Below are 15,233 nucleotides of genomic sequence, written 5' to 3'. Positions count from 1 at the left end.
TACAGCACCCTAAGAACGAAATATAATCTTCTATTTTAAGTATAATAGTAATCTAGAAACCTTAATTCATTCTCACAAAACTCATTTTCTATAACTTTTAAATCTTACAATGAAAAGTTCAAAGCATTGAATAGTTAAATATATTCTAATATTATGAATACCTTAAAAAAGGAGATGTAACATTCATAGTTACAAATAAACTTCTAATTTTGAATGGTTTTGTTTCTTTGTTTGCTTGTTTGTTTGTTCTGGAGGCATTCTTTTCTGTCTAGCTTTGGCTGTTCTAGAACTCACTTTGTACACTAGGCTGGCATCAAACTCATGAAGTCCCTACTTCTGCCTTCTGAATGTTGAGAGTAAAGGAATGTGCCATCATTGCCTGACTTGAGTGTTTTATTGATAATCTTTAAATACCTTGCACGTACTTGAAAATTCAGTCTCAAAAGTATACAATCACATGAGAAATTATCACATGGTTTCCACTGTGAATGCCCATGTGATCAAAGCTGACCCTTTTCTATGCTTTAGAGAATTTCATATCATATATTTGATACATTTTGTAACTGTATCACAAAATAATGGAACTTAAGCATGCTTCTCACCTGGTGATATAGTTATAATGTTATAATGTGAGATTGTTCAATTCTGTGATGATATTAGTATAAACAAACTTGTACTGCCAGTTGCATAAAAGTATAGTAGATACAACTATACATGGTATACAGTATATGACAATGAAGATGAAGTATTGTGTTGGTGTTTATTTACCTACTATTTACAACTATATTATAGCACATTTCTTCTTACATTTGAAAAGTTTACAGTGAAAACATTTAAACAATTTTAATGTCATATATTTATAATTTATTATAGTATTTTCTCTCTTCTTTATTGTCTTTTATGTTTTGTGATTATCATAGCCATAGAAGTAATAGACTGTAAAACACATACCTCTCTCTTTTCCTGTCTCTCTGTCTCTCATACATATTTGTATAAATGCATTCTGTGATGTTCTTACAATGATAAATGAACTAATGATGCATTTATTAGAACGTATCTTTGTCATTAAGCAATGTGTAAATTTATTTTTTTTATTTTTTATTTTTTTGGATTTTTGAGACAGGGTTTCTCTGTGTAGTCCTGGCTCTCCTGGAACTCACTCTGTAGACCAGGCTGGCCTCAAACTCAGAAATCTGCCTGCCTCTGCCTCCCAAATGCTGGCATTAAAGACGTGCACCACCATTGCCTGGCTGTGTGACTTTATTTTTAAAAAGATAGTTTCATGTTTTAATATTCTGTATTCATCTTTGGAGGTAAGCAACTCTGAAATGAACACCATACAGTGGCCTTTCCCTGGGTGAAGCTCCTCTGTGCTCAGAGCCCTTTCTTTGCCCATCATACAGTCTCTGTTTATAGACCTTATGGAAAAATTTAAATTTGTTTTTAGATTTAGGCCGATGGCTTGAAAAAGAAGAAAAATTACGTTCTTGGGAATGAGTGGCTTTCAGTTGTGTCCAGTGTTTTCTCACGTTTGTGAAATCATGTTATATCACTCACAGGGCACTGGAGACACTGATTGCCATTTTAAAATCAAGAAGAATCTGGAAAATGCATCTATAAGTCTGGAATCTCTGAAGAGCCCAGGACTGTTTGTTGGACTTCAACCAGATGGACAGGCAAAACCTGTCATTTATACTAAAGATGAGAGTGTTTGCTTCTATCCACGTGTCATCCAATGTACGTTTGTTTACTTCAAATATTTAAAGTTGGTTGACTTTATGATGACTCTTGTAGAATGTCTAAAAGTTTTATTGTAGTTTTAGTAAGAAAATACCAGCTATTGACTTTTTCCCTCATAATAATACTTAAAAATGGCATGAAAAAATGATCAATGAAGACTGCTCCCCTCAAGTTTTCAAGTAATTAACATAAATTACAGAGTTTTGACTACTTTGAGGTACTTTATAACATTAAATTGTGTGTACACATAATATAGTTTCTGTCAATTGACAGACTAGCTTGCACAGTTGATCTTTGGTCAACTTGATAACCAAGCACATCATTTTAAAGCTATAGCCTTAATAACCTTAATAACCTTTTCTTTCTTAATCATCTCCAAGATCACACATTAATATCTACATCACAATGTAAAATGTTTTAAAAATCTCAGAGTCTTTAAACACTCAAACACTAAAATGTTAGAAGTCTCCACCTCTCTCAACTGTGGACTATTATAAAGTTTTTAAATAAGTTAAATATTCTGTAATTCCAAGAGGGAAACAGCGAGCCCAATCACAATTAGATCCAAAAAATGAAACTACCAACAGTGCAAATAACTCATTGTGAAATGTCTGGGATTTACGCAGGACCTCCTGGGCTCCTGCAAAGACATTGGATCACTTCTCTTGCTCCTCTGTCTGCAATACACACAGCTTGTCTTCTAGGCTTACCCTGACTCTACTCCATGGCTGGGCTCTTTTTTGGCAGTCATCTCAGTAATGTTATATTCAAAATGCTGCAACTGGGCTGCATTTTCACCAATAGCTTCTCCCAGGCTCTGTTCAGGAACTCCAGCCCTGTCACACATCAGCTGCTCTCCTTATCACCTTTGAGCCGTCAAAGTCAGTAAGTACCACATTAAGCTGCCAGCATGAAGTACATTATCTTGTTCTGTAGCACAAGTTTCTGTGTGTTCACTCTGGGGAAACACTTTCCAGAAGATTTCACCTCTGGTTAGAAGAAGCCGCTGGTTTCTTCTTAATCACTGCTACTTTCTCAGATCTAGCTAACCAGCATCAATTGTCCTAGTAGAGCAAAGGTTTTCTTTAGTGATTCTGGTATATTGTTAATTAGAGCCAATTCTTTATCCCCAGGTCATCAGAACCACTTAATTCAAAATACAGAATAACTCACATAGAGTCTTCAAGGGACTCTCAAAATTCCCTTAGAAGTTCACAGATCAGGCATCTATCATCTACATTTTTCTCGATAATCTTTTTTAAAAATGATTTTATTTGTTTACATTTCAAATGACGTTCTTCTTCCCAGTCTCCCCTCTGCAAACCTTCAACCCCACCTCCCTCCTCTATATCTCTAAGCAGATGCTCCCCACTTTCCCACTCACTCCTGCCTCATCCCTATAGCATCCTCTCTCATTGGGGGCAGCAAGCTCCTACAGGACCCACTACCTCTCCTACCATTGATGCCACATGAAGTAGTCCTCTGCAGTTCAGCTTAACATGATTCGATAGTCAGTGTTTGTTCAAACATCAGTAGTCTGCTGCCAAGTGGTTTATTTTACACACATTTAAGTTCAGCACCATGTTTTTTGAAAATGATTTTGCATGCAGAACAAAGCATACACAAACCTCCTCGAGAAAGTAAGTAAACTAGAAGCATCAGATATTACTACATAAAAACTCTTTGTAAGGTTCAAAAGATCGATTTTATAGATGGACTGAGAAAAACAGATTTGTGATAAGAGTCTGGGGAGGTTGCAGTACCAGAAATCTCCAGCCACACATAACACAAAGGTCACCAGGCTAAAAGTATGTCCACTCCAGGCTTCTGGAAGAAGAAGAGGATTTGGAATTCTTCTCTCCCCCCCACATTTTTTCTTAGATATTTTCATCATTTACATTTCAATGCTATCCCAAAAGTCCCCTATACCCTCCTCCCCCCTGCTCCCCTACCCACTCACTCCCACTTCTTGGCCCTGGTATTCCCCTGTACTGGGGCATATAAAGTTTGTTAGACCAAGGGGCCTCTCTTCCCAGTGATAGCCAACTAGGCCATCTTCTGCTACATATGCAGCTAGAGACACAAGCTCTGGGGTACTGGTTAGTTCATATTGTTGTTCCACCTATGGGGTTGCAGATCCCTTCAGCTTTTGGGTACTTTCTCTAGCTCCTATATTGGGGGCCTTGTGTTCCATCCTATAGATGACTGTGAGCATCCACTCCTGTATTTGCTAGGCACTGGCAAAACCTCACATGAGACAGCTATACCAGGGTCCCTTCAGCAAAATCTTGCTGGCATATGCAATAGTGTCTGTGCTTGGTGGCTGATTATGGGATGGATCCCTGGGTGGGGCAGTCTCTGGATGGTCCATCCTTTCATATTAGCTCCAAACTTTGTCTCTGCAACTCCTTCCATGGATATTTTATTCCGTATTCAAGGGAGAAATGAAGTATCCATGTGCGTTGGTTTGTTCCCAATTCTAAGAAGGAGTGAAGTGTCCACACTTCGGTCTTCGTTCTTCTTGATTTTCTTGTGTTTTGGAAGTTGTATCTTGGGTATTCTAGGTTTCTGGGCTAATATCCACTTATCAGTGTGTGCATATTAATTTACTTCTTTTGTGATTGGGTTACCTCACTCAGGATGATATCCTCCAGATACATCCATTTGCCCAAGAATTTCATAAATTCATTGTTTTTAATAGCTGAGTAGTACTACATTGTGTAAATGTACCACACTTTCTGTATGCATTCCTCTGTTGAGGGACATCTGGGTTCTTTCCAGGTTCTGGCTATTATAAATAGGGCTGCTATGAACATAGTGAAGCATGTGTCCTTATTACCAGTTGGAACATCTTCTGGGTATATGCCCAGGAGAGGTATTGCTGGATCTAACGATAGTACTATGTCCAGTTCTCTGAGGAACCGCCAGACTGATTTCCAGAGTGATTATACAAGCTTGCAATCCCACCAACAATGGAGGAGTGTTCCTCTTTCTCCACATCCTCACCAGCATCTGCTGTCACCTGAATTTTTGATCCTAGCCATTCTGACTGGTGTGAGATGGAATCTCAGGGTTGTTTTGATTTGCATTTCCCTGATGATTAAGGATGTTGAACATTTTTTCAAGTGCTTCTCAGCCCTTTGGTATTTCTCAGTTGAGAATTCTTTGTTTAGCTCTGTACCCCATTTTTAATGGGGTTATTTGAATTTCTGGAGTCCACCTTCTTGGGTTCTTTATATATATTGGATATTAGTCCCCTATCTGATTTAAGATTGGTAAAAATTCTTTCCAAATCTGTTGGTGGCCTTTTTGTCTTATTGACAGTGTCTTTTGCCCTACAGAAGCTTTGCAATTTTATGAGGTCCCATTTGTCGATTCTTGATCTTACAGCACAAGACATTGCTGTACTGTTTAGGAATTTTTCCCCTGTGCCTATATCTTCGAGGCTTTTCCCTACGTTCTCCTCTATAAGTTTCAGTGTCTCTGGTTTATGTGGAGGTCTTTGATCCACTTAGACTTGAGCTTTGTTCAAGGAGATAAGAATGGATCAATTCACATTCTTCTACATGATAACTGCCAGTTATGCCAGCACCATTTGTTGAAAATTGGGTCTTTTTTCCACTGGATGGTTTTAGCTCTTTTGTCAAAGATCAAGTGACTATAGGTGTGTGGGTTCATTTCTGGGTCTTCAATTCTATTCCATTGATCTACCTGTCTGTCACTGTACCAGTACCATGCAGTTTTTGTCACAATTGCTCTGTAGTACCATGCAGGCACATGTGTTCTATGTACTTTGGTCAGACTCATTCTCTCTTGCCTCCTCACACCCCCATCCTGCTGGTCCCCTATAGTCAGTCCCCCTTCTCCTTCTGTGCCTTTCCTTTTTGAGACCCTGGAACACTATTTAGACCAGATTGGCCTCAAACACAAAGATCCTAGTGCCTGTGCCTTCGCTGTGCTGGGATTCAAACGTGCCCCTGTGTCCTCAGGTATAGTGTGCGGGAATGCACTGTGCTTATCTTTTGAGCTTGTCTTATGTTACTCAGTCATTTCCAGTTCCATACATTTTCCTGAAAATGATGAAAGTTCATTTTTCCTTTTTTAAAAGATTTATTTATTTTTATTTATTTTATGTATGTAAGTATACTGTAGCTGTCTTCAGACACATACCAGAAGAGGGTGTCAGATCTCATTATAGATTGTTGTGACCCACAATGTGGTTGCTGGGAATTGAACTCAGGACCTCTGCAAGAGCAGTCAGTGCTTTTAACTGCTGAGTCATCTCTCTAGCCCAAGTTCATTCTTCTTTATGGTTGAATAATACCTCATTGTGCATATAGACCACATCGTCTTTACCCACTCCATTTGTCATTGGGTAGCTAGACTGATTCTGTATGTAGGCTCTTTTAAAGGGCTGTAATACATATGGGTGTGTAGGTCTCTGTGGTCTGTTGACTTGGGTTCTGTTGGGTGTCTACCGAGGAATTCTTGGCGGGATGGTGTGATAGTTTCCTTTAGGTTTTTTTCCTCCAGGAATTCCCACCCTGGTTTCCATGGTGGTGGCAGCAGTATGCTCCCTCTGCACTCCCACCAGCATTTGTTTTTTCCTTGGTGACTTTTTAGCTCTGTGGAGTCTAGGCATGCTTTTGTTTTGCATTTCCTTCATTGGTTTTACTTATTTTTAATTTTTTTTGGGGGGAGAGGGTGGAGGGGGCTTTTTGAGACAGGGTTTCTCAGTATAGCCCTGGCTGTCCCGGAACTCACTCTGTAGACCAGGATGGTCTCGAACTCAGAAATCCACCTGCCTCTGCCTCCTAAGTGCTGGGATTCAAGGTTGTGCCACCACCGCCTGTGGTTTTATTTCTATTACTTAGGCTCACAAGTGGGAAACAGTGAAATGCTAGGCTCATACTCTTAATTCTGGCTTTTAGGAAGCTGAAGCAGGAGGATGGCTGTTAGATTGTGGCTAGCCTTGACTTCATAGTGAGTTTAGGTTGCAAACTGCATTGACATTTTAGTTGTCCTGAATCTTGGCTTTATATATGCAAAAGTATTTGCTGTTGATTTCTTTTCTCTTTTGTGTTTGTTTGTTTTTTGAGACAGGGGTTTTCTGTATGCTGTTGATTTCAAACCATGAAAGTAGAGTTAAAGCTTGTCTGTATATGCTTTATATGAACATCGCTGTGGTTAGGAGCATGCACTGTTCTTGCAGGTTTCTATTATCCACTTCCAATGGCTCACAATGGCGTATAATGTCAGCACAGGGGGTCCAGTGTGTGTGTCAGCAACACCCATTTCCCCATTCCCACTGAACACAACTAAAAACAGCAACTTTTAAAAATTTTCACCTGGAAAATACTTTTTCTGTACATTTATCCTGTAAAAATAGGGGTGGGAGGGTTTATAAAAGTATATTGTAGTTAATAAAACTACAATAAATAAACTATTAATATGGAGTCTTGTGTTCAATATTTTTTGGTTTTGTTTTTTTAAGATTTATTTATTTAAATATAAGTACACTGTAGCTGTCTTCAGACACACCAGAAGAGGATGTCAGATCTCATTACAGATGGTTGTGAGCCACCATGTGGTTGCTGGGATTTGAACTCATGACCTCTGGAAGAGCAGTCAGTGCCCTTAATCGCTGAGCCATTCCAGCCCCTTGTGTTCAATAGTTTTATGTTAACATGACACAAGCTAAAGTCCTCTGAGTAGAGGGAGCTTCAGTAAAGAAAATACCTGGCCGTGAGCAAACCTATAGGGCATTTTCTTAACGATCAGTGCGTGAAGGAGCCACTGCTGTGGGGGTAGTGCCATCCCTTGGCTGGTCTTCCTGGGGTCTATGAGAAAACACTTTGAGTAAGCAGAGGGGGCAAGCCAGTGTGTAGCATCCCTCTGTGGCTCCTGCATCTGTTCTTGCCTTCAGATCCTCTCTTCTGGAGTTCCTGTCCTTACTTTCTTCAGTGATGAATTATGGATGAGGAAACAAGCCAGATAAACCCATTCCTTTCCAGTTGCCTTTTCCTCCCCCAAAAGAACGCCTACTGGTGCTTCATTACAGCAGTAGTAACTGTTAATTAGGACAGAAGTTGGTACCAGGGCAGCTGGTGTTGCGGTGACAAACCTGACCATGTGTTTTGGGGGGAACTTTGGGCTAAAAAAGCCACTGAGTGCTCAAAGCACAATGAGCTGTTCTGTGGGAGCTTGGAAGATAAGAATGTTGAGAGCAGTACAGAGGATGAAGGCCTAGCTTGTATAGTTTCAGAGGGAAATTTGTATGAAGTGAGAAACAAACACTGCTCAAGTAGGGCCTTGGCCTTGCTATAGCAGTAGTGAATGCTGGTCAGCTAGGGTTGAAGTCAGACCAGTTGGCTGGAGAGATGGCTCAGCAGTTAAGAGCACTGACCTCTCTACTAGAGGTCCTGAGTTCAATTCCCAGCAACGGTATGGTGGCTCACAACCATCTGTAAAGGGGATCTGATGCCCTCTTCTTGTTTTCTGAAGACAGCAACAGTGGACTCACATGCATGGAATCCTTCTCTTGAAGGAACAACCTCCTGTGCTTTATGTTCCAGTGTCTTCTAGTGCATGTCTGTGAGAACAAATACCTCCGTGTAAGACTATGAAGTCTTACAGATATTTGTGCTTAAAATACTCATGTTTGCTTGATCTCAGAAAAATCTGAGAATTATTTGTATATAAAATCTAAGTGCAATAGTAGTCAGCTCATCACATTCTAATTAAGCATACAGTAATCTCACATTAACATGTGACAGAAATTCATTGTTTCAATTATTTATATTTTGTTATTTTTAAAAAATAAAACAAAATATTTTGTATTAATTAATTTTGTAGACTCTTAAAACTGACACTGAGTTTACAATGAGATATCATCAGATGTGAATATTTAGTTATATGGATAAAAATTTCAATTCTCTTATCTTTGTTACAGTTATCATTTTACATTGTGGCTAATAAGTTTTTACATTCAAATTTTGATTTTTTAATTTTCCTTTTTAAGTTTAAATTTTAATTAATTAATTTTTGATCTAGTGTTTTATGTAGACCAGACTGGACTCAAATTCACTACGTTCACAAATAGCCAAGGATGAAATCTAAACTACAGATCTTCCTGTCTCCTTTCCTTGGATGCTAGGACTATAGACATGTACTATGATGCTCAGTTTTATCATATACTAGGGATCAAACGTAGGGCTTTATGTATGATGGGCAAGCACTATACCTCTTGAGTTACATCCACAGTGTCTCACACTCCTTTTACAATTGTGAAAATTAGATAGGAGAGCACGCTGATAGTAGAGGCTCCAATCCAGAGTATTATTGGAAGGCTTTTTTGGTACTTAGAGCTTGAACCATCTTCTGTGAGTCAACTGCTCCCTCTGCATACAGACAGGAGATTCCTTGATCTTGTATGTGCAGAACATATTTTCCATGTCCAGATAGACTCCATCAACACTTTGGACAGTCCTAGATAAAACACTGAGAAGTTAGTGCAGGGGAGGTAGAGAGACTGGCAAGGTTATTTCTTATTTCATAGTCATGTGTGTGATAATCTTATGTGCAGACGCTTTTGTGCTTGTTTTCAGTCTCAGGATAAGGATATTACTTTCTTCATTTTACTTCCTGTATACGTTTTGCATAAGTATCGTGAAGCACTCTGCATGTATATAAGAGGTCATCATCTAGCTGTGACCCTCTGGACTGTAACCCTATAAACACAAAAATTATGTTTTATGCATTTCTTTTTTTCTAATATCATGACAATAACTGGAAGATTGGTTCACATTCCTTCGTAATCCTAGATATTTATTATTTGCATAGGCAAATGGACCCTAAGTTGTGTTTAGGAATCTTTTCCTTCAGGTTTTTATTTTGTCCCAGTGAAAATGTAGAAGTCTAGCAAATTTTCCTTTTTAATATTTTGAATTCCTTTATTGTTATCCATCCCGAGTACTTATAAGTTATGCTAAGAATAAATCAAATGGGAAAACCAACACTTCATAGGACTTGGTGTTGAAAAGCCCATTATTGTGAATTTATATCTTATAACTCGTGCTGGACATAAATAAGGTACGATGTCTCAAATCCCAGTGTCCTGCTGTCTGTGCACCTTTCCTTTCATTAAGTGTCAGTCATTCACTCCACACCTTGGAGGTTAGTGTGCTTTCTAATTTTATGAGTCATCCAAGTTTTTGAGTGAAATTGTGATGTTATTGACTGCGTATAATCTTACAAAGTCAGACATCTTTATAAATGTTGTGGATGCACTCTCTAAAACTTGACATTCATAGTCAAAATGGCTGTCATCCAAGAGATAGCACCCATCCTATTCTTGGTCTTAAAGAACAAATACAACTTAACTTTGGCAATCTAAGTAAAAGTAACACCGTTGAATAAGGAGCTTAAATCAAAGTTGTTGTTCAATAAAGTTGGAGGTACCTATTTTTTGAATCAGCCTCCCAAACTGCTTGCATTTGTATAAATGAAAAACAGAAAACTATGTAGTGCTTTTCTTCATACACACACACACACACACACACACACATACACACACACACACACACACACACACACAATTCATTGGTTTTCATATCCTAGTAAGATATAGTGAAGTTCTCTTTGAATGATGCTTTAGGCTGTTTCTTCTTTTGAGAAAGGCAAAGCAGCAGATTACTCAAGTAGCTCTCATTTAGAATCGGTAAAGAAAACATCTTGAATAAGTCATTTGATTCATATTGTGATGTTAGGCTATTGCGTGGAATACAGAGCAGTGAGTAGGCTTTATAGGAATTCCATTTATGCATAGCCTGCTGGTAAGAACTAATAGCCATTTTCTGGTAACTGTGTAATAAAATTGAAATGAACTGAGTAGGCATTGAAATTCAAACAATGGGAAAACTGAAACTTGGTCCTGAGCATATGGGGGATATTCTGAGAAGAGGCAGGGGTTTTCAAACAATAGTGCCTTTCAGTTTTTATAAATCTTAATTTCAGTTGGCAGAGAAAACCCAATGGGAATGTCTGCAACACCCAGCCAAGGGGAGGACAAGACCACACCACCAGAATCCAAGGCCAGATGTTCCTCACCATCATCATCAGAAAGTAAGCAGCAGCCTTGCCCTCAGTCTTGGTTTGCTTCTCTTCTTTGTTTCTTCTTTGCAGCTATTTTAGGAAGAATAGTATATATTTTTTTAACACAATCAAAGCAACTCCTATTTCCGTGACACAAAACGGGGTGGATCATGAACAAAGGCCTCCAAATCCTAATTTATATATTTGTTTGATCATTTTTTTCTCAAATATATTCTTACTGGCAAAGATAATGTACAACATCCATCAAATTCTGTGCTTTGTGATGTAACCATCATCAAATAGAAAGAAACAACATAGTGGTTTCTCAGTCTGGCCCAGAATTCATAATCTGCAGTCAGAAAAATTAAAGTAAAGTTGCATGCCACCATACCAGCCTTTGAATATTTCTTTATTCCCAATATACTCATTTTTATATATAACTAAAATTTTACTTTTAACAAAATGGTTTTTGAGAATTATTTATTGGCTAAACCATTATTTCTTTTAAACAGTAATTAATAAAAAGGACCCATTTGACAAGATATGCCCATTGATGTAATAGTGCCATGGCACTATGAGGGTAGTTAAATCCTTTCTAATTGGGTTTGATGCCTATTCTTCAAGAGAAACCTGATGTCTTGTACTATAAATGTGATTATGAGCCTGTAACTGGGAAGACCATAGACCCCAAGAGAGAACTCACTACTGTTGTTTGCTAAATGGACACATCAAACTAGTGTCTCTAAAAGTTCATCAGCTAAGCTTGTTTCTACAGCGGGTGCCAGTTAATGGAGAGACCACAGCTAATCAGTTATGGAGAATGAATGACTATAGAGTCTTCAGCTTGAAACAGGTCATGTATATCACCCCCACCAAAGCTCAGGGACATTGTGAATATGGGATGGAAAGAATTTACGAGCTAGAGGTTGGGGAAGAGTGCCACAAGCGTCTTTTGGACATGATAAGCTCATTGCACCTACAAACTCACTGAAGTTGTGGTGATCTGCCTAAGATCTGCAAATGACGAGACTTGTAATTATTTTGTGATGCATGGAAGAGGGGCTCTTCAGGTCCCACCATTCACTGTGGGATTTGGGCAGGTAATGGGTTATGAGGGAATAAATTTCTTCCACAGTGTAGCCACTCATATGTTGTCCATGTTCCAATAAGTAACCCACACCCATACCCTCCACCCACTATGCTCAGACAGGCAATCTCAATTAAGGAAGGAAAGGAAGATGAAAAGAAGGAAAGAATGACAGGAAGGAAGGAAGGGAGGAAGGGAGGAAGGAAGGAACAAACAAACAAAGGAAAGAAGAAAGAAGAAAAGGACATCAAAGTAGGAGGGTTTTGGAAAGGTTTTCAGATGAAGAGGAGTAAGAGAACACAATGGAGAGAAACACAACTCAAACTCATCAAATAGATGCTTGAAATTGTCAAAGAATAAAAAGTATTACTGACATGCCTACATCATTATATACCAGTCATAAGAAATCAGCACTGTGACTTTTTGCTGTAGTGGACTAATTCAGGATTGCATGCATATATTCCATATAGCAGAGATTCATGGAGAAATGTGAAGAATTACTCTTGTGAGAAACACGTGCTTAGTTAAAATTTCTCACAGAAGAATTAAGTTTGTGTCAGGAAACAAAGGCTTTTAAATTAGAGTTGGCTACCTTAAGCAAAATGTGACATGGCTCAAATTAGTATGCTAGATGACAGCTTCAGAAATAGACATTTTTTTATGAATGAAAAAAAAAGCTCAGAGGAAACTGTCATATTTCCTATAAAATTTGTTCTTGTAAAATATTTTTAAATGTTGGCATTATTAAAATTTTGAGTGGTAGGAACCATGGAATTTTGTAATGAAGCAAATGAAATGTACTAATTAGTTATCCTCGCATTGCTACAACTAATACCACAGGTAATTGTCTTATAAACAAAAAAGTTATATTTAGCTCAACATTTTGGAAGTACAAAGTCTGTATAGTAGTGTAAACCAGGAATTTTCTTTACAGCATCACCTGATAGGGAAAAGTTGGGAATGAATTTCAGAAGCAAGCAATTATATTTTAAATTTAAACAGAGTGGAGAGGAAGAGGAAAAGGGAGAGGGAGAGAAAATGGAGAAAGAAAGAGTGATTCCAGAATCCCCTTTAAAGATATGTCCTATAAAAATAAGACCTTCCATAAGACCTATACCCAAAGATCCATCACCTAGCAATAGCACTGACCTGTTGATCAAGGTCAATATGTGGATTTGAGCAAAATGAAAGAACTACTCCTTATGATAAACACAGATGCTTCATGTGATTTGTTTATTCAATCACCACACACACACACACACACACACACACACACACACAAACCTTGTGCCTTACTGATTGACAACGTAAGCTGTATTAGGGTTACTACTGCTGTATTGAAACACCATGAAAGAAACTTGAGGAAGAAAGGATTTATCTCACTCACAGTTCTATATAGCATTTCATCATCAAAAGCAGTTAGGAGAGGAACTGAAGCATGGAAAGAACATGGAGACAGGAGTTGATGCAGAGGCCATGGAAGGGTGCTGCACACTACCTTGCTCCCATGGCTTGTTCATCCTCCTTTCTTACAGAAACCAGGACCATCAGTGCAGAGATGGTACCTCCCACAATGGGCTAGTCCCTCCTGCTTCAATTGCTAATTATGAAAATGCCCTACTGGTTTGCCTAAAGTCCAATTTTATGCAGGCATCTTCTCTATTGGGGCTTTCTCCTGTGTGATGACTCTAGCTTGTGTCAAGTTGGCATGAGACTAGCCAGTGTGTAGGGGAGTAGAATGGGGGAGGGGGGATAAACTTGGCTTCAGCTGTCTTGAAATATGATAATGAGTAAGTGGACTGAATCAAATATTAAACCACACAAAGGTGACTGCATGCTACAGACTAATCAGCCTGATAAGGGGCATACTAGGTACAAAATAAAAATTAAGTCCTGAATTCAGTGTAGTATTGTAAGTTCTTTGTTAGTGATTAATGAAGATGAGGGATTGGAGGCTACAGACAAAAGCAAGGAGTCTGAGCTCAAATAATTCATAGGCTGCTGAAACTGCAGATATACCACAGACTGTGGGCACAAAGACATTTCCTGAGCTGCTGTAGCAAGGCACACATGCATGGTTTGCTGAAACTTGGCTTTCTTAGGCTATAGTGAGAATGGATGTAAGAGCATGTACAATTTTTGGTGGAGTAATGCCTTGAGTCTTCCTTTAAGACATTACAACACCCCCTTTTAGGTGTCTCTTCCTGACCCCCTAGACAGTAGCAATTACATATACACTGCTTCTCTTTGCTTTGACAGTTTAGAAGTCAGACTACATGTGTTTTGATTGAAATCATATAAAAACATAGAAGTTTGGTTAAACTCATATGAAAACATGCTAAAACATTTTTGGAAAACTCTTGCGTTCAAAAACATTTAAAAGCAAATGTTAGTTGATTATGCTTATTAATTCAGTTTTTCAAGAAATATAGAAAATAAACTTGCATTTGTCCAAAATGCTTAATTGTCAATTATCAAGAAGGATTAAGCTTTTCTCACACAATGAGAATTAGAATCTGTCAACAGTATGGTCATAGTAAACAGTGCACTGCAGTAGCAGCAGGGTCTCTGCCATTATTGTAGCAGAAATTTACTTTATATTAAAATGAATTATAACCGGTATTCTTATTTTTTTCCATTTTTATTAGGTATTTAGCTCATTTACATTTCCAATGCTATACCAAAAGTGCCCCATACCCACCCACCCCCACACCCTACCCACCCACTCCCCCTTTTTGGCCCTGACGTTCCCCTGTACTGGGGCATATAAAGTTTGCGTGTCCAATAGGCCTCTCTTTCCAGTGATGGCCGACTAGGCCATCTTTTGATACATATGCAGCTAGAGTCAAGAGCTCCGGGGTACTGGTTAGTTCATAATGTTGTTCCACCTATAGGGTTGCAGATTTCTTTAGCTCCTTGGGTTCTTTCTCTAGCTCCTCCATTGGGAGCCCTGTGATCCATCCATTAGCTGACTGTGAGCATCCACTTCTGTGTTTGCTAGGCCCCGGCATAGTCTCACAAGAGACAGCTACATCTGGGTCCTTTCGATAAAATCTTGCTAGTGTATGCAATGGTGTCAGCGTTTGGATGCTGATTATGGGGTGGATCCCTGGATATGGCCGTCTCTACATGGTCCATCCTTTCATCTCAGCTCCAAACTTTGTCTCTGTAACTCCTTCCATAGGTGTTTTGTTCCCATTTCTAAGAAAGGTGAAGTGTCCACACTTTGGTCTTCGTTCTTCTTGAGTTTCATGCGTTTAGCAAATTGTATCTTATATCTTGGGAATCCTAGGTTTGGGGCTAATATCCACTT

The 15,233-nt window shown here is 38.7% G+C and overlaps 1 protein-coding gene across 5 annotated transcripts in view; it reads left to right on the top strand.

Annotated features, from left to right (window-relative positions):
- Rp1 (retinitis pigmentosa 1 (human)) overlaps positions 1–15,233 on the top strand; it is a 293,594-nt gene that overhangs the window by 200,870 nt on the left and 77,491 nt on the right. For all 5 annotated transcript variants that reach the window (XM_011238412.1, XM_017313203.1, XM_017313202.1 and 2 more), the window contains 2 exons: positions 1,560–1,737; positions 10,756–10,863. In XM_011238412.1, the coding sequence (XP_011236714.1) occupies positions 1,560–1,737; positions 10,756–10,863 (286 nt within the window). The remainder of the gene's footprint in view (positions 1–1,559; positions 1,738–10,755; positions 10,864–15,233) is intronic.

This window comes from Mus musculus, chromosome 1 (genome assembly GCF_000001635.26).
Source record: "Mus musculus strain C57BL/6J chromosome 1, GRCm38.p6 C57BL/6J".
NCBI lineage: Eukaryota > Metazoa > Chordata > Mammalia > Rodentia > Muridae > Mus > Mus musculus.
Note: the sequence above shows the minus strand (reverse complement) of the source record. Positions and strands in the feature narration are given on the sequence as shown.